The following is a 23092-nucleotide window of genomic DNA, read 5'->3' as shown; positions in this document are numbered from 1 at the left end:
TTAATAGCCTTCCATTGCTTTCTTTTTTTTTTTTTTTTTTCCTAGGGGAATAAAAGCAAAACTAAGGAAATCTCTCAAGCTCTGGTGCCTTAGCATATTATCGCTTAGGTATTCCTATTGTCTTTTATTTTGGGAATTTTAATGTCATTTTACTTACTTTTTAATGAAATCTGTAACCTTGTATTGATGCATCCTGGAAAACCAGTCTTCGCTACACTGAATTCATATAGCTTATAGTCAACTTCCTTGTTATAATTTGCTCATCCCTTTTAATAAGTTAATCATCTCTCTCTTCTCCAGCATGAATGCCCAAAGCTTAAGGGAAGAAAAAGCAGCTTTTCTAGACAACTCTGTAGCCCTACGTGCGTGTTTCTCTGTTCTGTATTTGACACTCAACAGATATCTGAGGCAGTTGAAATTGATTTGGAGTACCCTGAGAGCTGGTCTTGAAAATGTCTTCTTATTTTCTTTTTCTCTTTGTAGTTCATTCTGCTTTCTCTTTATTTTTCATCCATCCTACTGAAGTCATGGAATTGTTAGACTGACTATTGTATTTCTAATGGATTGGCTGAATACTGGAAAAGACAGAGGATATTAGCCTTTTCACATTCAAGTATGTCATATGCAATATATGTGGTTCTATGAATAATTAATTTGAGTGAAAGGCCTGTCTGAGTATGATTTCACAGAGTAAGAAATAGCTTTTTATTCCTTGATTTCCTGGCTGTCCAGTTTGCTCCTTGTTTTTTAAAATGTTCATTGAGCATTTTCAGCCCAACGGTAACCTTTGGCAAATCATGATTCCAGTAGCAAAATTCATATTAGGTATTCATCTCAATTTAAAAAGATGATTTTGTCTGTTCTATTTATCTGCCTTTTGCTTCATCCTCCTGCGTTCGCTTTGTTGGATCTTTGGGGCTATGTTGTCTGTAATGTCTGTCAAGTGATCAAACGTGTTGGTGCTTAACAGATAATGAGAGTTCAGCCGTGATATTGAAAAGTGAGCTATAATTTTCCCTATATTACTTAATTCAATAAGAAATGGTTTTGAGCTTCAGATTGTTGTGCTGGAAATTATAACTCCATGGTCAGAGAAAGCAAGCTGTTTTATTGTCAAGGGAGCAGGAGCCTGTTCACCAATCAGCAGTAAAACAATTTATGGGAGGAGTATTTGTTTCTCCAGCAGAAAATAAAAACTGTTTGTCGGGTATTGTAGCTAATGACAGGATGGATAAATCATGCACCTGCAGAACTCTTGGTATACAATAGATATAACATTGCAGGAAAGAAATCATAGCTTTGATAAATGTCCTAATCCCACGGTGAGGTTTACAAAAGCATGCAAGCCCGTCTACAGGAGTTAGCTGAAGAGTGGTACATTGGTTAGTTTTGTGGAATTTATAGAATTCTTCCCAGTGGCCAAATGTGTTTCATAACTGCTCTGCGTTCAGTAAAGTAAGCATGGTGTGTACATGAAGGTTTGTAATATGCATGTGATGCTGGAATCAACACTTGCCTTACTGCAGCCAAGGAAAGAAATTTGACTTTTTATCATTCGGTAGAATTGTAGAAGTGATGTTGTGCCACGGACGTTTTTCAGTTGTTCATAAGCATCCCTCTTCCCTGGTATCTGAGTCTGGATGGCATTCACTGGTTAATGTTTAAGATCTGCTTGAGTTGTCAGCCAGCTGTTACTCTTGGTATTGTCTAAAAAAAGTTCTATATTGCAGATCTAGTGTGAAGAAAATAATTTTGTATCCAAGACAGTGGTTGATTTATTGTTCAGGGAGTAATTCGATATACATGTAGTAAACAGATACATCAGAAAGAACTTTAAGATCCTGCAGAACATAGTGAAAAATACCTTTGGGTACTGTAAAAGGGGAAGGAATTCAAGTGTTAATGAAATAATTATTTTTCTCCCCAAGCTATCAAAAAATAATGAGTTTCACAAAAGATGTTAGCTGTCTGTAAAAAGTCCCAACTTGGCACATAGGTAAATGCTAAAATCAGTCCTTAATCTGTAAAGCTCCTGAACTTGTGTTGCAGTTAGTGTTACACAGAAAAATAAAATGTAGGTATAAGTGTTTTGTTGGCTTACAGCAAAATTGATAGAAGAGCCCTGTGTACTTGGGAATGTGATCCTAAGGAAATACATTTATAACAATAAATATTTTTTTTCAATTTTTGCAGTACCCCGCTTTGTTCTCTGGTTTACCGAGGGAATGCTATAAATCCCAAATACTGCTGCATATTTTGCAGAAAATTCCTTCAAGATTGGCAAGAGGCACATATGAGAGAAGGATTCTCAGACCTTGTAAAACCACTGCTCTGGAGATCTGGCAGTGATATGTTTTATATGTAATCAACAAATTTCCTTAATAATAGTGTTCACCATTAGACTTTCTGATCTAGAACAAATCCTTTGCCTCTGTGACTTACGTGCTTAACAGCTGCTAGTGGAAGAACATCCTTTTCTCCAGTCACTCTGTACAGATGGGCTGTATATGCATTCGTAGGAGTATTGCATTGAGTGGTTTATTTTATGTGGGTGACTCCTTTAGAAACCATAAGTGTGCAGGTCATCTGTGAAAGGGTCTTAGCCAGTGCTATCTTACTGGAGTTTACTAGAAACACTCAGTTCATGCTCCTCTTGGGTTAACATAATGCTTCACTACTTCAAATTGTAACCTTGTTGTTTTAAAAAAGGCTGGAGTAAATTTAACAGATGCCAGTGTGATTTATTTTCAGAAAATAATTACTTAATGACCTACCATTACAAGGTCATATTCAGTGTCCTTCTGAGGTGGTTATGATTTAAATTTATCACAATAGATTGACTAAATAATGTTCTGAACCGAAGAAACTTTGACATGGCCTTACTTGGAGTCAAGATATTCACTGTGTTTAAAAGTAAATGCAAGGTTTAAACTAGACCAAAAAGAATCCCATCTAGCAAAAATACATTTTAATCCCAGTTTACTTTTTACAAAGAATGTAACAAAGATAAACAAATACAAAAAAATATGCTTTGAAGAGTCTCCTTTCATCTTCCTTTCTGTGGAAGGAAGACATACAAATGAGTGGTCCAGAAGCATGAATGTCTCCATTCCCTATGGCTGGGTACTACGCAGGTAAAAAATCCATTACAGTTGTCTCTTATGCAGGCAAAATTCCTTTCCTTATTCTGGAGAAATTAGTTTGAAGTACGGAAGCATTTCTTGAGACTTTTACTTGGCCTTTACACTGACATTGCCTGCTGAGAACTGCTGGTGGTAGTGCTTTTGGAGAGGGGTGTGTGTGCAGAAGTTGACTGAAACCTAGTGGTCTCTTGCTTAGAGAACCACCAGGTAACAATAAATTTTTTTGTGTGTCCCACACAGGTTGCCAAGAGGTTTTAAGGCTTTAATATGGGTTACCCCTGGTCTATCTCTTATTACTCATTCTTTGCCCATGGTGTAGATGATAAGAGCCAGAAAACCAGCCTATTCATGGCCTCTTCCTCAAGCTGTGAAGGCATTTATTCAGCTCCTCTGCTCACCCTCTTGTAACTACAAGAGCAATGTTTCATATTTTGCCCAGGAAAAAAATGCTCTTGGGATTCAAGTAACAGTTAAAAGTACAACATGAATTACAGTGTTGTCACTGGAAATGGCAGCAATTCTAACCAGAAAGTGTGAAAGCCATATATATTTTGTTTTCAAGGCATAATAACTCTGGGGGAAAATAATGAACGGCAAATTCTTTTTCTGGAATACATTCCTTGAGTTATTTGAGACCTGTCCTAAAAAGACTCTCAACTTAGTGTTTGTACTGGGCCCCAGCTGTAAGTATTCAAGCCGTGCAGACCTGGGTCCCCTTCACCTGGCTGGCAGGGAGCCTGCCTGCCAAGCAAGGCTATCCCATGGAGAGCATTCCTCTCTCACTTACTGGGAGGGGGCACGTGGGCTGCACACCCTGAGTTTTGGCATGATGTGGGCAAGCTCTCAGTGCTCTTGGATCCACTGGGTGAGCTGTAACCTTACATGTATGCTGAGGTATGAAATACAGCCTCATCATTTCTCTGTGGTTTCAGTGGAATGCAGTTTCTCTCAGTTGATCCTGTTTTTCCAGGTAGAGCATATTGAGTTTCAATTCCATGTCTGGAAAAACAATGTTTCTCTCAAATTTGGTCATGTCTCTGAAGTTTTTTCTTAAAGGTTATGAGACAGACTTGATAAACTTGAAATCTGCAATGGCCCAAATATTAAAAACTCATTTCTTACTAAAACAGATGAAATCTCGTCCTAGACTGTACAAGATTTGCAAGCTATAGTGAATGATTATATTGGGAAAAGTAGCAGCACGAAGTTCCTCTTTTCTGCTATTAAAAAAACCCCAAAACAATCTGCAATATCTTTCGTGTTTAGTTTTTGTAACAACCCCAAAAGAAAAAAAACACCTTCACTCTTCGATTTCCCAAATCTTTAAGGTCTCTCAGGTGGATTTTGTGATGAACTAGCTTCAGATTTGGTTTGCCAGTTTCATATTTTCTCTGAGCATTAAAAAAAACCCCAACATTTTAGCTCATGCAATAATGTTCCAAGGAAGTTATTTTCATTTCTTACTTTTACAGGTTATAGGAAACCTTTGATTTCTATGGGAACAGTAGTATTTTGTAAAGCATCCAAACTTTTAAGAGCATCGGACTGTGCTTTGCATCATGGTCTGATCCAAATACAGGCATACAGAGTTTCTGAAAGCAGTATCTCCAGAATGGCAGTTTCTCTCCTTGGCTTTTCCCATCTCCTGTAATCTTTTTAGCATCCAAAATAAGGGATGTCAAATCCCTTGAAGGGTTAGGGAAAGAGGGTGGATACCCTTTCAATCACAATTCCTTTCAGAAAAAAAAGCCCAGAAGATGCAGCTGAAGACAGAACCATTCTATAATCTAAGTCAAGGGGACTGAAACCAGCTCAAATTGTGGGGGCTAAGAAAATGGCATCATAGCTCTGTGAAGTTGCTTTCAAAAGGTAGTGGGAGCCTGAATTCCGATGTTTGCACCTCTTTAGTCCCACTTACCTGTTGGTTTTGGTTTTTTTCAATGTTAGTCAAGAGGTAATGTGGAGAATGTCTGAGCCTCTGCCTTCTTTTGGAGTGCCAAAGCCAATAATAATCATAGCATGTTGGAATGCTCGGCAGAAAGGTGTCTGATAGATGTAGTAAATCTTGCATTTGATGTGATGTAGAATTTCAGAAGTTAGCACATGGTTTTCCTGTTAGTTTACTGTATGGTGACACTAATGCAAAAGAGTGGAGGGCATGGGTGTGAACGACATGAAGACTAAGGCTATGTCAGAACTATCAATTTTGCTTAATGTCCTAGTCAAACGGTGCGCTTTATTCACATATGAATAGAAAGGAGTGGCTGCTAGTTCTTACACCCACTATAAACTTCTTTAAAAGTTAGAAATGTTGCACCAGGCAAAAATATTGCCACCATTTAAAATGTACACAGTGCTCTGATGATAAAAAGTGTTCCATAAATACTGTGTTCTATTTTTTCCACTGTTAGACTTCACACATCAGCTATTACAAGAACTAAGAACCAAAAGCAGTTAAGCTCAAGAAATACTAATAATACTAATAGCACTTTGCACTTCACTCATGCTTATGTCCAAAAATGTTCAAAACTTTTACAAACATAAGGAAAAGGTTACTCTAAAAGTTTTAAAGTAAGATTGTCCATACTTGTAAACCAGAGAAGTTAAGGCACAGGAAAAAAAAGGTTATACTTTAAAATATGCTTAGACATTTAAATTTTACTGATCTTAATTTTATATTGCATTAGGCCTTTTGGGTATAAAGGTACTAGACAGACTTATTCAAGGAAAAGAAAATTCTCCCCTTGTTTTAGAATATTTCTTGTTTCTGACAAGACATATATGGCAAGGAGGGCAAAAGTTTTTTTGGGGTTTTTTTGGTTTGGTTTTGGTGATGGTTTTTGTCTGTTTGTTTTAATCTCATAATTTCCTGCAGAAGTTTTCTGAGAAAAGGTGACTGGGTTGTCCCAGAAGTGGCAGTGGTGGCCTGCCATTAACAACCTAAGAGCTATAAATAAGACATTGAGATTATGGGGAGAGGTGATTCCTTTTCTTGATGGAATCAATAGTTAAGGAGAAAGAGACACACTTCTAAATCCTGAGTAAAAGCTCGTGTGCCACTAGACCTGCCAGTTTTTGGTGAGTTTATCTTTGCTGGCTGCCAGACACCCACCCAGAGGCTCTTTTACTCCCCTTCCTCAACAAAACAGGGGTGGGAAATAAGGTTGAAAAGCTTGTGCGTCAAGATAAAAGACAGGGTGATCATTTAGCAATTACCTTCACAGGCAAAATCAGACTCAGCATGGGAAAAATGATTTATTACCAGTTAAAATAAGTTTGGATAGTGAGAAGAAAGGGGAAATTATTACAATACCCACCCCTTCTTCCCCCTGCCTTTTTCTAAAGCTCAGTTTCACCCTTCTGTTCCTCAGCCTGAGCCTGAGCCTGCTTCCCACCCCTGCTGGCACAGGGAGATTGGATGCTCTCTCTTTCCTGGTGTGGGAGATGGGCAGCTCCTCTCTTCTGCTCCTCACACTCATCCTCTGCTCTAGTGTAGGTGTGGGCCACAGTTCCTTCAAGACATCTCCACCTGCTCCAGCGTGGGTTTCTCATAGATCCTGTCCCACACTTGCTCCAGGTGGGCTCTCCAGGGGCTGAGAGCCTCCTCACCCTCCTCCTGCTCCCACGGGTCCTTGCAGGCATGTTTCTTACTTCTTCCCTCACTCCCAGGCAGCGTTTTGCTCTTTTCGAAATCCATGTTCCCAGAGGCAGCGCCGCCGTGGCTGCAGGGCTCAGCTGTGAGGTGGGCAGGTGGCTGGGAGCTGGCCGGGGCCTGCTGTGTATGACGGGGTACAGCTCCAGCCTCACCTTGCAGGGCCTGCCCTGCACTGCCAGCACCTGGGCACCTGCCCCAGGACAACATTGTCCCCTCCCAGATTTCCCAGTTGGTCCAGGGTCTCTTTCCCACAGCTGCCTCTGGGCTATGCTGAGAAGGCTGCAGAGATAGGCAGCATTTTGCTAATCAGAAAATGCCTTGAATTCAAACCATCAACTTTTGGAGTCCCTGATCTCACATCCTTGCCTTCCAACCACCTGAGGGGACCAGGCTGTCCTGGGACTTTGTGGCTGGTGGTGCAGAGACCTCTATTTTCTGGTGGAGAACCTGGATTTCTTCAAGATTTCAAAACCGATTATCCTGTGAGTGTCTCTGCTGACTTTGGTTTTGTTTCGCTATGTGTTTTGGGTGGTTTTTTTCTGGAAGTAATCCAGCAGAAAGAGAGCAGCTTTTTTGATGCTATCAAACATGGTAGTCCCTGACCAAAGCCATTCAGAGCAGAGGGCTCTCCTCTCAGGGACCTACCTCTCCCATGGCTCCCGGCCACCCCAAGGGGGAGAGGGGTCTGTGGGGTCTCACTTGTTGCCTCTGTATCCTGAGTGACTTGCATGGGTAGTGCCCCCTGAGCATCCTTGGTGCTCTGAATGCCTCACTGTTCCTAATGCACCCCAGGTGAGCTATGAGCTGGATGGAGGAGTAGAAACAGGGCAGAGAGGCTCAACGCTGTGCCTGGATTTAGCACTGGGGCTGAACTGTGCCTCCAGCATGGCGACAGATCCGGAAGGGCATTTTTTGTGGGGCACAGACAAAACCCAGGCAACAGAAGGCTGTCCAGCCACTGAGGCAGGCTGTTTAAAAAACAGGCTCATTTTTGCTCCTGTTCTCTAATAAGGGAACAGGTATTGTGCATGTCCGTGTAATGCCAGTGGCACATCTCTCCTTACTGTAGTGGAGCTCGCTGCCCTTGTGAAAATAATCAGTTAACAATTATCACAGCTGACAATGCACCTTTACATCCCATCAGCCACAGATACCTTCCACTGGTCCATACAATGAAAACCCATCGGAAATAATAGGAAGAAGCAAAGTTATTATTAGGATAGAATAGCTCAATGTTCACAGAATATTTGATGCGGGATCAACTTCTTAAGAGAAATTAATATGCAGCCACACTTAAATATCTGATGTTTATAAAGGGGAGAGATGTACACAGAGAAGTACATTATGGCTAAAAACCTACTTGATCTGGCCGAAACAAAACTTAGCCTTCATCTCTTATGTAGAAGCAAGTCTTCCAGGGCCCAGAAAGAAAGATTTGTCTTTGAGGAGTGATCTGAAAGATAAGTAATATGTCAAAGGAAAGACAATGCAGTTTCTGCTCCTTGGGGAAAGAGGGTAAAAGGGGAAAAAAAAAAAAAAAAGAAAAAAACCCACATTGAAACTCCTCTGGTTTTTTTTGTTGGTTTTCTTTTTCCTAGCTGTAGCTATATCCACTTTCCTTTGATTTGTCATGATTTAAATTCATACTAAAAGTTTTATTTCAAATAAGCCCCTTTAACTGTAGGGGCAGATATATTTTTTCTCCTAAAGCCTTTTGTAAGAACAAAGTAACCACTTGTCACACACAGTGAGTAATGAGAGTTTAGTGTGGGTTTTAGTGTTCATTCATACGCTTTGTGTTCAGCTAGTCGTAAGTTAAATCTTTAGAAATCACACCGCAGGAATCCCAGGGGTGGGGGCAAGAGGCGAATCTGTCGAGATATTGAGAGCTGGTGAGCGGAAACTGCTCTTTTCAGGCTTCCTAATCGGCGGCACAGGAAATAAACACATGCAGGAAGTCAGTTGGCCTTTTCTTGAACTTAAAGTTTATACAGCAATTGATAAGTGAGGCAAACTTTGTGTACTTAAACTTTTGAAAATTAAATGAAATAAAGCGGGCATGTTCAGCCCATGCCAGCATGGCCTGTGGTTTCTGCAACCAGCTCATGTAAATACAGTATTAAAAACAGGAAAGACTACAGGGTCTATATTTTTACAGCTAGAATATGTCCTTGAAACCTTTTTGTATGTTTTCTCTCTGTCCTGTTTTCCTTCCATTTCTCTAATTCTCTCCTGATGAAACTGAGCTGAAGCACTGAAATTAAACTGAAAGTCATGTTTATGAAGCTGTTTTCCATGCTTCTACACCAGACTCTGCTCTTTTATCCTTTCCCTGACCTTCTCATTTATCTTGTAAGCACTTCAGGGTAAGGATGGTCTTGGATCATGTGAAACACCTTGTTTGATGGTGGCCCATATTGATATTTGGTTAATGCTACATGTATGATGTATAAAAGTTGTCTTTGAAAGGAGGGTAAAAATAAATGAAGTGTCATTCTTGAGTATAGCTTTTGAAATTGATAGCATCAATTTGCTAACAGGGACATTTTAAGCATTTCTAAGAAATATTATTTGTGTTTGTATTTCTTGAGCTTTTACTGTATTAACAAGGTCACTGTAAATTTAATGCTCTGAAAAGAACAGGTTTAGTTTTATAATAATTACAATTAGTTGGGGTAAATTTGCATGGGAAATTTAGAACACCTTTGCCAATAAAAAGAAAGCAAGCAAAACCCAAATGAAGAGCAGAATATGGAGTAAAAAGTACATTTGCATGTCTTTGAAGACCAACCTAAATACCTGCTAAAAATGCATCCACTCCTATGCATCTTTTACTCCTTTGAAAATTGATTTTTTTTGCTGCCCTAATAAACCACCCCTAACAGTGCAGATGTTTATTAGGCATATTTTTTATAAAACAAGGACTAGAAGCAGAAAGCTAGAATTAAAGTAAAATGAGAGAAGGACAGAAAGAATGCATGTGAATTACATATCTGTAGTCCAGGTTACTTTCAGATGAAATTATTGAATTAAAAAAAAAAAAATTCAAGATTTTGGAATTTTTTTCTGAGTAATTAAAACCTGTCATGAGATTTCATAGTGTGCTTAGAAGTTTGCATATGTGAAATGCAGCTTTGTGATGGCTTGGCCTTAGCTAGCCACTAGATGGGATTTCAAATCTTGAAGAAATACATCTAAACATTGGCCCCAAACTGCCGTTTACTGTAAAATGGCCATAGCTGATCAGTTGTTCAATAAACGTCAATATAATAAAAAAATATGGAAGTTTCTATGATTAATCTTGGGATTGTACCTTCTACACATTTTTAGAACATCCCCTTACTTCTATCACTTATCAATTGTCCATTTGATTTATATCCCAGCCTGAAATCTAACAGCCATCAGTCTTCCTTTTGGGCATTACAGTGACATAGCTCTTTCACTGATGACTTTGGTGGAATCCATTTTTGCTTTTCCCAGCTCCTTACAGGAAACATTCAAGTTAGTTCCAAACCATATGGCATTATATGTTTGCACAATGATGATTTATAGCTGCATTATTTGTATTCTACCCTAAAAGCTATTTTTACGTTGCATTTCTTTCTTTTTTGATAGTCCAGCTCCACAGTGAGAACGTACCAAAACAGTAAATCGAGAGTGACCATGAGCCCTGGCTTTAGCTCCCAGTGGAATAGCAGCCAACCTGCTTGGAATACATACACCTTTCCAAGAGCAAGCTTGCACTACCAGTCTCATGCTAGCTACACCTACTGTGCTGGACATCCTGCTGTAAGTAATGAAAACCTTTTCTGCAGTTACCTAAATGAGCTCTGTGATTCCCTGGGAGGTGGAGGCACTCAGGGGCTGACGGTTCAGCACCCTTCTCCAGTGCTCTTTATGTCCCATGGCAGTCAGAACAGCTCACATGTGCTAACCCTAACTCTAAAAAAAAAATTAGAATGAGCAAATGTGAAAGTTTTATGGCTCAGTACAAATACATACATTTTTGTAAATTTAGCATTCCTTCTCCTTGCATGAAATTATTGTTATATGTCTGGGTTTTGGTGTCAGAGAAAAGGTCGGAAAAGCAATATTACAGATGGCCTCATTTCTGTTTCTAGAGAGCCTGTAAGATGAATGAATTACTCTTTCTATGTCAGACATTTTAATTTGTGTGGATTAGTCAGAGAAGGAGAGCATCTCTTCTCATCATTAGATTTGTTTAGACTCACTACTTTATCATTAATGTGATCAGTGGTGAACACGCAATCTTGTTGCTAAGCAAAGACTACTGGTCTTCTGTAATTGCATGAACTGGTGGCCAGAAAGAATGGGGAGGGGTGACTCAGTGTCGTTGTGTGTTTTAGTTTGACAGTCGTGAAAGGGTCACAACTACAGGCTGATGGTGAGTTTTGTCACATTGGTATTGTTGACTGCTTATAGCAGAGCCCTTTCATTCTTGTAGTTTGTGGTTTTGAAAGACCCTGAGAGAGTTAATGGGGGAGGATCTCATTAGCGTAAGCAATCTTCCTTTTTTCACCACTACACACTTTGTTGTTTTAATGTTTAGACTTGAACTTAGCTTTGGACATTTGGTTATAGAACTCCTTAAAGGACATAGCATCTTAACCTCCTGCCGTGTGTACATAATGAAGTTTTGCCATCCTATAGTGAATTCCAGGAGGGAAATGGGAAAGTGCAGCTTTTGGTACAGAATAGAAATTGTGCCATGCAAGCTTTTTGTGATTTGATTTATATTTCTATCTTACCTGCCAACAGACTTCTGGCCAGAAGTTTGGGTTAGGAATTGTCTCAAACATTAGCATGGTAATTGAAATAAAGGAGAGGAATAAATTTGTAAAATCTTATCTCTTTTCTGAGGTGGTGAGTTCTCAGAATAAATCAAACATCTCTATGGATTCTTCTGTTTGCTCACTTCCATTATGGTGTCATTGAAAATGATAAAAACTGTTGTGAAGAAATAAAAGGTATTTGACATTAGAAGGGCACAGATATTTTCCTTTAGAATGATGGGTCAAAAAGAGTCCCTGTACAGCTTAATTTATCTTAAACTGTGGGTATCCAAATCATAAACTGCTCCTTAACTTTGATCATTTAGAATAAACACTACCCCCTCTGTGAGTCAAGCTTTGACTCTGCTAAGCAAAAGAGCATACGAGAAGAATGCTGTACTTCCTGGAGGAGAGCTTAAAATTTGAATTGAAATTTCAGTCTTTTTCGAGCTGCTTCCACAGTTCCTCTTTCCTTTGTTTAGACTGAAGTTGAGGGTAGCTCCATTACAATTGTAATTCAATATCTGTATATTGTACATATACAATCTGTACAATATTTGTTTTCACTGAACATCTTAATATGTAGTCTCTGGAAATGATACATCAGTCTGGAAGTTGATTTATCTGATTACTGGAAGGTAGAGATTTTAGAATTTGCAGAATTGTACAAACTTTCGTGCAGATTGGTTGATTAATCCTGCCCTCAATGTCCCTGGGTTCAAATGTTTACAAAACTTTGCACATTTCTTAGCTCCTGTTCATCTGAGGAGCTCTGTTACAGTGCTAATCAGCAGAGATTGGACAAATTTCTTATGCTGGTGGTAAGAAGCTGTAACAGGTTAGCTGCCTACCACTGTGATCACACACTTTTTCCATACCTTCCCTACTTCTGCATTCTCTGAGGGTAAGTCCATAAGCAGGGCCTGGGCAAGGCACTCCAGCAATCTCAGCTCCTTGCTCCTGCAGCATCAAATGAAGTTCAAGTTTCCAAGACAAAAATGATGCCTTCATATTTGCTTTAATATCTGTTTCATTGTACATGATAAAGTTAGAATTGGTCTGGTTGCTGTTTCTAATCTGCTTTTGTCTAATCTGGGCTTAAACCAACTTTTTTATGACAAATGACAACAATAAAAGCTGGATACAGGGGAGCTCCTTTATTCGTGAATCTTCCAGTATTACATGCTCAACTGGGTATCTTCTTTATTTCAGAGGATTTTATTTGCCCTCATCTGACACAGGCTCACCAGAACAAGTTGTAGGTTGTAGAGCTGTATGAAGCTGTTTCTGCAAAACCTCCCACATGGAATATGTCTAAAGATCATTGCAGTTCCTTGACACTGTGGAGGCTAACAAACTTACAAGCGCTTTGCAAGTTCAAGGCAGACGAATGTCAGGGAGTTGGATCTGCCCTTGAAGTACTTAAAGATATTAGTCCCCAGAGACAGTGCCAAGAGAAAAGCTTTGGATTTCTCTACTGTTTGGAGAAAAGCTGAAGGAGACAAAAAAAGATTCATTTTAATTGGGCCAAATGTAACTAAAAAAAAAAAAATCAATTCTCTAATTCTTTTTTTTTTTTTTAATCTAAATGAAAGCAAAAATATTGTACAAAGTGCAATGGTGAGAGACCCTTATGACTCTGGCTGGTCCTGAGAAATATGTTGGAGCCAAAGGTGGGGTTTTTATTTTGTTTTATCAGAGAGCACACTTGGCATCTCTCTTCCATAGTGCTACAATCATTGATTAAAAGCAGTCTTTCCACCCTAAGAAAGAAAAAACCAGGAAGTTTGTTTAAACAGGGTAATTTTTCAGCTCTTGAGTTATCTAAGGGAAAAACAGACTGTATATCATCCCAGTCAACAGTACAGTGCAGTTTTTGAACAAACAAGAAGGTGCTAATTTCTAGCTATACTGGGAAGCAGGATACCCTGCAGGATCTGTGTATACTAATATAAATGATAATGTGGTAGATGGTCCTTACATAGTAAATGATTTTTTGATATTAGGAGCTCAAAATTCCCCTGGCATTCACATTCAGAGGCTTGCAGCCAGAAAAGTACAGCAGGTAGTGCTCAGAATAGGAGAAGGCACCTAGTCATGTAACATGCTTTTCTCTTGAACTTTCTTCAGACAGGAAGATAAAAAATAGACAAAGTAATTATGATTATCCCTGCTGGGCAAGATAGGAACCTTTGAGTGATAGTGCCCTGTGGGCACTTTCACATCTACACAAGCTTCATACTTGTGCTTTTTCAAAAGTCTGAAAGACTCACTTCATTTCCCTTTCTCCGCATTTTGCTGGAAAGATGATAAAATTTCACAGATCTTCAGAAATCTTGTCCATTGAATTAACTCTAACAAATGACTGCTTAGACTCTGCTGTCATTTTAAAGAAATACAGATGTAAAGTGGGCAAACAAACACAGATCTCGTCAGCTTTGGACTATTGCAGCTGAAATTGTAAGGGAGTCTCTTACGCCTTTCTTGGATATTCATGTAGCAGCCTCAGATACCTGCCATGCTCACCTCTGTAAAAGTCAGTCCTTATGAAGGAATTTGGCCATGTGATACTCTCTGATGAAGCAGAAAGAACTGTTACAGAGTGTGTTACCCTGCAGGGTTTGAAACCTTTGTTGTATGCCCACAGGATGATGAATTTAGTTGCATGTAATAATTTCTCCATGTGCAGACATCTCTGTAGCATGTGCGATGTCTTTGAAATCCTTATCTAGATACCCAACCCAGTGTCTGTAAGACGTTCAGCTAGAATCTATTCTGCACTCTTAACAGGATTTGGTCATGCTCCACTAGATCAGTGACAGCCTTCAAAGCATGATTGGTTAAATCTGTAGAGTTATTATTTGGAGTTCTACCCATAATGTTTACAAGATGTTACAGCTGCAATGTCATATATGGATCAGACAATCAGTTTGCTTAGCAGTCCCCATTCCAACAGCCTGTCCCCAGACTTCTTTCTACGGCTTCTTTAAATGTGTGATTGCTTCTGAAATTATGCTGTTAGTTGGAATGTGAAAAGCAGAATTAAAAAAAAAATGTGATGCAGAGTGCTATGAGACACTACTGGCATTCTTCCACTCACTTCTCCGAGCCCTAGTAGGATCTCAAATCTTTAATCTTAGAAATCTTAAAACCCAGTAGAAGGAGCTGTGGCTCCTTTTTCACATTTCCACTGACAATCCTTGGACAGAAAAGCAGAAAGGGAGCAAGGCTGTCACAGTGGACAACTCTAATGGAAGGGCTTACTCACTGTCAGCATGACTATGCAGAGTCTATCGGAAAAATTTCCAGTTCCAGATAGGTAAACCTCATTGCTGATGACAGAACTGCTGGACTGCAGCATTGCACAGCTGTAATGCTTTATGTAAACTGACTGTTCTGATCATTACCACACAAATTGGATTAACATCTGTAGTGAGCTCCAGTGATTGACTGTTCTAACAACTTATTTTGTATATGTTTATAAAATTAGAAAACCTCCCATTTTTATGTGATTAGGTAGTACAATGTTTAGGGACCACCTGGGGATGTAAGATACAATTATCAATTTGTATGTATACATATATATAATGGCTAAATTATTAGTTTTAAGTATATGTATATTTATGTATATATAACACAGATCAAGCTTTTGGCTAAAATCTTTGCAGAATAATGTAGGAAGGTTCTCAGTGCAGGGATGGAGTTGGTTGTCACTCTCTAGTTTTCTGATGTCATCCTTTTCTCTGAAATGTAAACCTAATGAGGGAACACATTTTTGTAAGTGTAATGCTCCACTCAGAGTTGGTTCTATAACAGCAAAATAAGACTGATAGAAGCAATTTACTGATGTATACCAAATTCATAAGACAGACCATAAATGATGTGACCATACATTTTAATGCAGACATAATGTTTTAAGAAGCATCTTTCCTTAAAATCAGGAAGTATTCAATACGTAGCATGGGTGTCCTATTCAAAACAGACCTTTATTTCTCTAGAAATATAAGTAGAACAGATCAGCAGTCAAGTTCGGTTTGTTTTTTTATAATACTAAGATCTTTCCAGTGAGTAATTCTGTCGCACCTCTCTTAGAGAATGAGACAGTGCTAAGAGTGAAATGCTTATGCAGTATAATACTGTCATCACTAATTTCCGAGATATCTGTTTAAACAAAAGCTGTCACTTTTTGATCTGACTTGAGCCTCCTGCCTGATTCATTTTGTAATGTCACGAACAGTGGATTGTGGATTCGTGGAGTAGAGCTGGTCTGATTAGAGAGGAAGAAACTTCTTTTTACACATGCACATTCTTATAATCAGCAATGATGGGAAAGGAAATAAATAGTACAGTAAGCATGAATTGGAAGTGTCTCTCTAAAAACCTCTCAATTATACTTGAAGTTCTGAAGTCTTGGTTTTCTCTGTCCTTAGTGTTAACCCTTTGTTACCTTCATAGGCCTTTCATGTGAGATTGCTCCCTATCATTCTCGAGACAGTATTTCTTTGGTGCTGCTGACCCTTGTCATTATAATAGCCACAGATGAAAAAAAGTGGAAATGAGTCCAAGAAATCATACACTGTTGAAAGACCATTGAGCAAAATATCTGCCATATGTCACTTTGGTCAGAGTCTTACAGTATATAACGTGTAAAGGATGTGTTTTGATCTTCTAAAGTTGATGACAGCCCCAGCTTTGGATGCCCATTAGTTAATCTGGGAAAGATCAAGTGCGGGCTGGAAAGAAAGTTCCCAACTGGAAGTAAAAGGTGTATCACCAGAAGCTATTTTATGTAATTGCTGACGTGTTCCTTATGAAATACTGCAAGAACAAGTGAGAGTGTAAAATGAAGAGGCAGTCATTAGAGTGAGAATGAAAAGGATGACATCTCCATTGCTAGGTATCAGTTGTGGTATAAGAGAGAGAGGCTGTGCCAGTTAGGAGAAAAGTAATGAAGGATTGTGGAAAAAGGAATATTTTTAATTGACGAGATGTTGTAGCTATCAGGTGCAATGAGTAGCTTAGTGTTCAGCTGCAAATCCATATGCTAACTGCTGACATAAATTATTTATTCTGTTTATCTATTACCTCCATCTACAGGAACAGAGCCTCAAAAACATGAACTTATTAAGCCACAGACGTAAAACACATTTTCACTGTGGCTTGGATTCTTTGGAGAAGAGAGGGTGGAAATTTCAAACCTCCAAACAAATATGTCTCTTAATTAACTTTTCTCACCATCTGTGCTTACTTATAGCTGAGGCAAGCGGTACCAGTGACTTGTGAGATTGCTTTCAATGCTGCCTCTTCAGGCCAGCTTTTCAAAGCAGCAATCACATGCAGTTAATTCCGATCAGATCAGCTTATCAGCTCAGTTCATTGTAGTGCTTTCATAATCATTCGTGTGTGACAGCCCATTAAAACTTGGCCAGGCCTTTAAAAAAAAAATCACAAAATCCACCAATGTGTTTTACATTCAGCCTTTGAGGTATCCAGCATATTTGTTTTGTGTGTTAAGCTTTGAAATGGAACTTTAGTGAAGGGTTGTAGGGAAAAGTCACCAGCAATTGACTCTAGCCAAAGTAGTTTACTGTATTTTACCTCTAAGAGCAGTTTTATTCAAAAATCTGTACATGATGCTGTAATAATTGTGTTAAATGCTGCTTGTGGCTCCGCTTGGCTCCTGCAAAGGGACAGTGCTGTGGATGCTGCCAGCCAGATCTGGGAGAGCTAATGTGGAGTGTGTGAAAGGCCACTGCCCATGGGTGGTTCAGGTTGACCAAGTGAGTTTTTCCTTTCTGGAGTACTTTTGATGGATGGCAATTACAGTTTGAAGTTGAATGCCCTGCTCCAAAAGGGCAGTGCCTCTCAGAGGGGACGGAGAGCACTGATAACACAAAGCCCTTCAACTGACTTGCAACAAATATTTTTCAAGAAGTCTGGGGAAATGGAGAAGTTCCACGTTAGTGAGTTTAGAGGCATTTGGTTTCAGAATTCTGGTTTTTATGTGTGAACATTGTTTTTATGTTATTTTTTCCTGTATCCTCTACTCATTTACACATCACACATATTATGTTTTGTCATTGTTTCTCTTAATCTTGACAGATGAAGTTAAGAATTTTGTAGATTGATATTTGCTGATGTCTTTTATTGATTTGTTTCTTGTGTGTAATTTAACAGAAAAAAGTCAAATTTTCTGCATAAAACACAGGACAAAATATTTTTTCTGAACAATTAACGCTAGCAAGATTGGAAAAAAAGTCCTCTCTTTATAACTATTGCCCTTATTTTCAAGAAGAAAGATTTCTTTGTGGGAAATATAATTGAAATCTTTGAAATTCCCGAAAGTACTTATAAATTCACAGCACTTATTTATTGGTAAAATGACTACTGCTCACCACATCCAAGTTTCTCACCACATCCAAGTGCTAATAAAGTCAACCATTTTGGAGATGGGAACTTTTTGTTTATAAACAAACTCTATATACAGGAATTTTCTTGCTGATTCTACATTTTTTATTCTTGCATGCTGAAGTGGAAGACACAGAAAGATGGTATTTTTAATAGACTTTAAAAACCCAAACCAGATGCTGCCTTTTTTCTTTTTTTTTTTTTTTTGAAAGAGAAGAAAATTCCCTAAATTTAGACTGTAAAATAAGCTTGTAGGAGGCAGTAAATACAGATCTTAGTAAGTGTCTATAATTTACAGCTACAGATATATATCTACCTATACTTATCTCTATATGTATTTATGTCTGTATTCATGAATATGTGTGTCTGTATATATGTATATACACGCTTCCAGTGTTTGTTTTGGTTTTCTGCTTTAATTTAGCAAATAGGAGGTGTATGGTTCTAATTTAGCTTCTCCATCTCATTTTCAGTAAGCCAGACAGGTTGTCTTTAGGATTTGTTAGTTAAGGTGATGAGTTCCTTCAGGCTCCAGAGAAAATCCTGGTATTAGGGCTTGACAGTAGATGCTACAAACTGCCAACCTGTCACATGTGTTGGAGACACCTGACACTTTTTGAAAGATCGATTATTTCAAAAGGCCAGCAACTGTGTTGCTTTCATTTTAAATAATTAACACGCTCAGGCAACTTCCTTGTATTGTGGCCTCCAAGGGTGAAGAGTTTTGGACTAGTCTGAGCAAATACTACTTCAAATAATTTTGCTGATGGACTCTTTTTCTTCTCTCTTAATTTTAATTGGGGTTATTGATTTAATATAAGCCCACCCAATTCAGTGAAGGCATAGGGGATGAAATTTTCCTCTTGCACTTAGACCTACCTCTTTGCCTTGAGGATTTATTTACACCAGGGATGCTATTCAACAGCACTGTCAACAGTGACTTTTGTTTAAAAAAGGGAGATGGAAGAAATGCATGTCTGTGGGAAATATTGATTTGTCAAAATTGAAATGTTCTATTGATGACATTTCAGTTTTTTTACCCTTGACAAATTTCAGATGTTGCTTTACTGTAAACCCAAATGCTGACCAAAGATCATTTGTCCCTTGCTGATTTCTGACATATATTCCACCAGTGATTTAAACATTCTTTTGAGAGCACATGATCTAAAACAGACCAAAATTGTAGCGTTCCTTGCATGACCATGCTTAATTTGCTAAGCAATCTAAATTTTCATCTTTGTCACCTTTGTTGAAATGTTTTCTCTTGCTTTTATGAGCTGGGTTTCCTTTAAAAGAAACACCTGAGAGACACTGTAATCTGTGTGTCTGTCTTGGGCAAGTTTTTCATTAATTTTTCTACTTTTGGCCAGTTTTAAGATGAAGGTTACTGAGGGAGAACTTTATGTTGGGGAAACTGAAAGCACCGTGTGGAAGGTACTTCTGCATGACTCTTGAAGGAGGGAGCTGGAGTTTTTGAGAGGAAAACCAGAGATCCACAAAGTAACAGGCTTTATTTATTTCTGATATTCAGGGAACAACTCATCACAGTGCTGTGTTGACTTTTTCCCTGATAAGGACTCTATTGACCTCAGATTTGTACCAAAATACTGTAAAATAAAGTCCCTATCCCAAGGCATGTAACTAGATGGGACAGAAAATAGAAAGGGAAACAGTGGCACTGAAAGGGATCCTATCTAAGGTCATGCAGCTCTTGGAGGAAAAGAATGGCAGTAAGCTTTGGTTTTCATTCATTCCAAGTTGGTGCCTTATCTGTCAAACAAGGCTGTTTTCTGTATTTTTTCCAAGTATATGACTAGGCAGTGTTTGCTTTTGTTTTAAAAGCTGCAACTGTAAGGTGATGGAGGTGTTTTAGTGAAGCCCAGGACTTCTAGCTGAAAGCAGGTATGGTTAGTTTTGTTCTTTGTTTTCCACCCATGTCTCTCTTCTATACTGTATCAGGTTCTCATTGAGAATGTCAAATACAGACATTTGTGCTTTTGGGAAAAGAGACTTGCTTTCTGCAAGGGCATCTCCCCTCAAGGCATCACTCCTTTGTTTCCTTTTTTTCTGCTTTTATTTTATTTGGGGGCTGTCAGTATTTTAATGCAGTTTTCCATGGCATTTACCTTTTTAGCTGTGAGATGGACTGCCTGGATTTTGCCAAATAGACTGACTACCTTTTGGTTTCACAAGGAGCAGAATATTTTTCCATTTATGTACAAATACCTGTCTTCCTTGGGTATACAGTCAGCTTTCATGCAAGAGGGAAAAAATTGAAAGGTTCTGGAAATATTAAAAAGGTCTTTGCAGAGATTCTCTACAGTATTTTCACCTTTCACGCTTTTTTCTCATCTGTTTGAGCATTAGCCCTCTGGAATGGTCAGGTGCTAGGAATTTCCTGGCACCAAAGGCAAGTGCTCTGTTGAGGCTCTGTCCTTCTGCCCCGGTGACCCGTCCCTGGATGCCTGCCAGCATGGCTTGCTCTGCTGAAACCAGAGCTGCTGCAGATCTCTCTGCCAGGTGCTTGCAGTCAGGGAGAGCAAAACCCCCCTTTTATATTCAGCATGGTTACAAAGTCTTCACAGTTGGACTCTGTCTTTCCCAACCTAAATGATACCACCAGTCTATGACAAAGTGTCAAGGTTGTCAGGAAGTTCCAGCATATTCACTTCTGTCTGTGCTAGGTTCTAGTGCTGCATCTCTGTGTGGTCTTGGAAAAGCCATGTTTTATTTTTTTTTATTTGATTCCCCATTTTACTTTATTTCTTTGTATCATGTAAATGAGAACATTTGCCCACAAACACTTAGATGAGTAGCTGGTCGTTTTTTCTTCTTTTTGTATTGTCAATGATTTATTTTAAAAGTAGGATCTCTTAAACTTCTAGAAAGCACCTCAATTTTTGCTTTGTTATCAGGGTAGTCTCTCTTTGAAGACTTAATTTTCTTCAGAAGCTGTGCTAGTAGAAATCCTCATATTGTATACAGCTGGGTGAAAGGTTGGATTGAGTTGTTTTCCTGCCAAACTATAAAGTGAATTTCATTTAAAATCTTTCTTTCCATTTGGCTGCTACTTAATGTCCTTTGTCTGCTTAAGGAGGACAGGTGCAATTATTCACCTCTGAGTCCTGGGAAAGAAATAGTAGTTCAGCATAGTCTCTTAGAAAGGAATGTAATTCACTGCCCCACATACGGTACATTATGCAAGACAAACAGAACTGTGAAAGCTGTAGCATTGTAGAGGAGAGCATATGATGAACAATGTTTGGTACCAAGTCAAGCTGTTTATCTTAATATTTTGTTTGGGAGTTGGAAAGTAAAAAAAATTAATTATATATTGAAGCTTGATAGAATTGCCTTTTCAGTCTTTTAAGGACAAAATCTATTGGCACTGCTATCTGAGGAAAAGGATGTATTAGCATTCTCCAACTAGTTCATTGAGATGTAGGTTTTAAAGTAGTGATAGTAGATCCATCATTACTTAGATAATTAAATATTTCTTTTCTTTCATTGTGATGAAAATGGGGACCAAGATTTCAAAAGTGTAGCTCAGAATCTGTTTCTGAAGAATGAAAGTTCTCACCCTTTCCTTAAAGAGCGAACCTGCCAGTGCTACAGAGTTAAGATACTCAGGCTGCATAGAGGTTTCAGCCCAGACTGAATATATTCAATAGATAACTAATAACTTAATGATAGAAGAGATCTGCTTACAGAACAAATCTGCATTGGGTAAACAAACAATTTCTAGCTGTGGTCACATAGAACTGCAGAGAAGCTTTGTCCCATTATACTTGTTGCTTGAGAATTACACAAAATGAACAGATTTATCTTAAAGATATTTAATTGAAGTTTCAAAAATTTTTTTCCCACCTGTGGGGAAATTAAGTCTGGTTACTGCTTGTGTGTATCATAGTAGAGTCTTTTCATTTCAGTCCCTATTTTTACTTGCTGATAAGTTTATGACACTTGCACCTTTCCAGAGAAAACCGTGAGGTCTGGTGTGATGCTAAAGGGATGTTATTGTGTAATTTTGAATAGAGTCCTTTTTGCTCCTTCATGGTCAAAAAAGTCAGATGCACTTACTCATCTTTTCCTCCCACAAAATGCAAGAATGATCTATGGAATAGATATCAGTCTCTTCTTGCAGTTAAATGTTCATGCTTCCTCACTTCCTCCTGCATGCTCAGTTACATCAGGAGCAGAGAGATAAACTTGATGCTTTCCAGTAGAGGGTGTCTAAAGCAGAAGTTTGGTCATTTTGACTTTTCTGAAATGCAAAATGGAGTAATTTTGTGATTCTCTGCCATGACTGTTTTTGGTCCTCCTCCACACCCCGCTCCATACCCCTCCCCACCCTTTTTTTAATCAGAGGAGTTAATTCAAGGTAAAAGAGGCAATAGAAAGAGGACAAGCATTTAATTCGTTGTTCTTGCAGCCAAGTATTGTACAATAGGCAAACCGACTATAGAAACTGTATCTGCTTATGGTAAGATGTATAATTCCCTTCAGAGAAAATACAGGCTGCTGTGTAGATCTAAAAAAATGCTCAGGATCTGGGAATAAACAGCTGTACTGCTGTTCCAGGACTGAGTGTACCACATGACAATCACTTTGTTTCTCTTGAAATGTTAGTGAAGCAGAAAACAAACAAACAAAAAACCTCACATAACATTAGTAAAAGAAAGCTAAGCATGTTAGTGCTTTTGTGATGGCTAAGTTGCATGGCTTCATGTTGCTTTTTAAAGGGCAACCAGCATTGAAATCTTGTTAACTGACTTAAATTATCTGAATAACTGCATCCAATTTTGATATTTTATTGTAAGATGTTCCATGTGAATAAACACCTTTTTCTAGTCTTGATAACCTCATTAAGGGTATCTGCGTTGGTGGTGATCCCTCTGGAGAGAGTAACTGTCATGATTGAAAATATTTTTCCTTACTTAACACCAAAAAGAGGGGGGGGAAGTGTAAAGATTTTTTTCCTCTGAAAAAAACCCACACGGAAAGAAAAATGGCAATCAAATTACGTTTTGGGGGAAACAGCTAAACTGTCTGTAAACAACATGTCAAATATAAAGAAGGAGGGAACAAAACCA

The 23092-nt window shown here is 38.6% G+C and overlaps 1 protein-coding gene across 3 annotated transcripts in view; it reads left to right on the top strand.

Moving 5' to 3' along the window:
• RBMS3 (RNA binding motif single stranded interacting protein 3) overlaps positions 1-23092 on the top strand; it is a 710181-nt gene that overhangs the window by 205568 nt on the left and 481521 nt on the right. For all 3 annotated transcript variants that reach the window (XM_042042917.1, XM_042042918.1, XM_042042919.1), the window contains one exon: positions 10414-10587. In XM_042042917.1, coding sequence (XP_041898851.1) covers positions 10414-10587 — 174 coding nt within the window. The remainder of the gene's footprint in view (positions 1-10413; positions 10588-23092) is intronic.

The sequence above is a fragment of the Corvus kubaryi genome, unplaced genomic scaffold, assembly GCF_017639235.1.
Source record: "Corvus kubaryi isolate FWS band 111438036 unplaced genomic scaffold, C.kubaryi_AGA036_p1.0 37398, whole genome shotgun sequence".
Lineage (NCBI taxonomy): Eukaryota > Metazoa > Chordata > Aves > Passeriformes > Corvidae > Corvus > Corvus kubaryi.
Note: the sequence above shows the minus strand (reverse complement) of the source record. Positions and strands in the feature narration are given on the sequence as shown.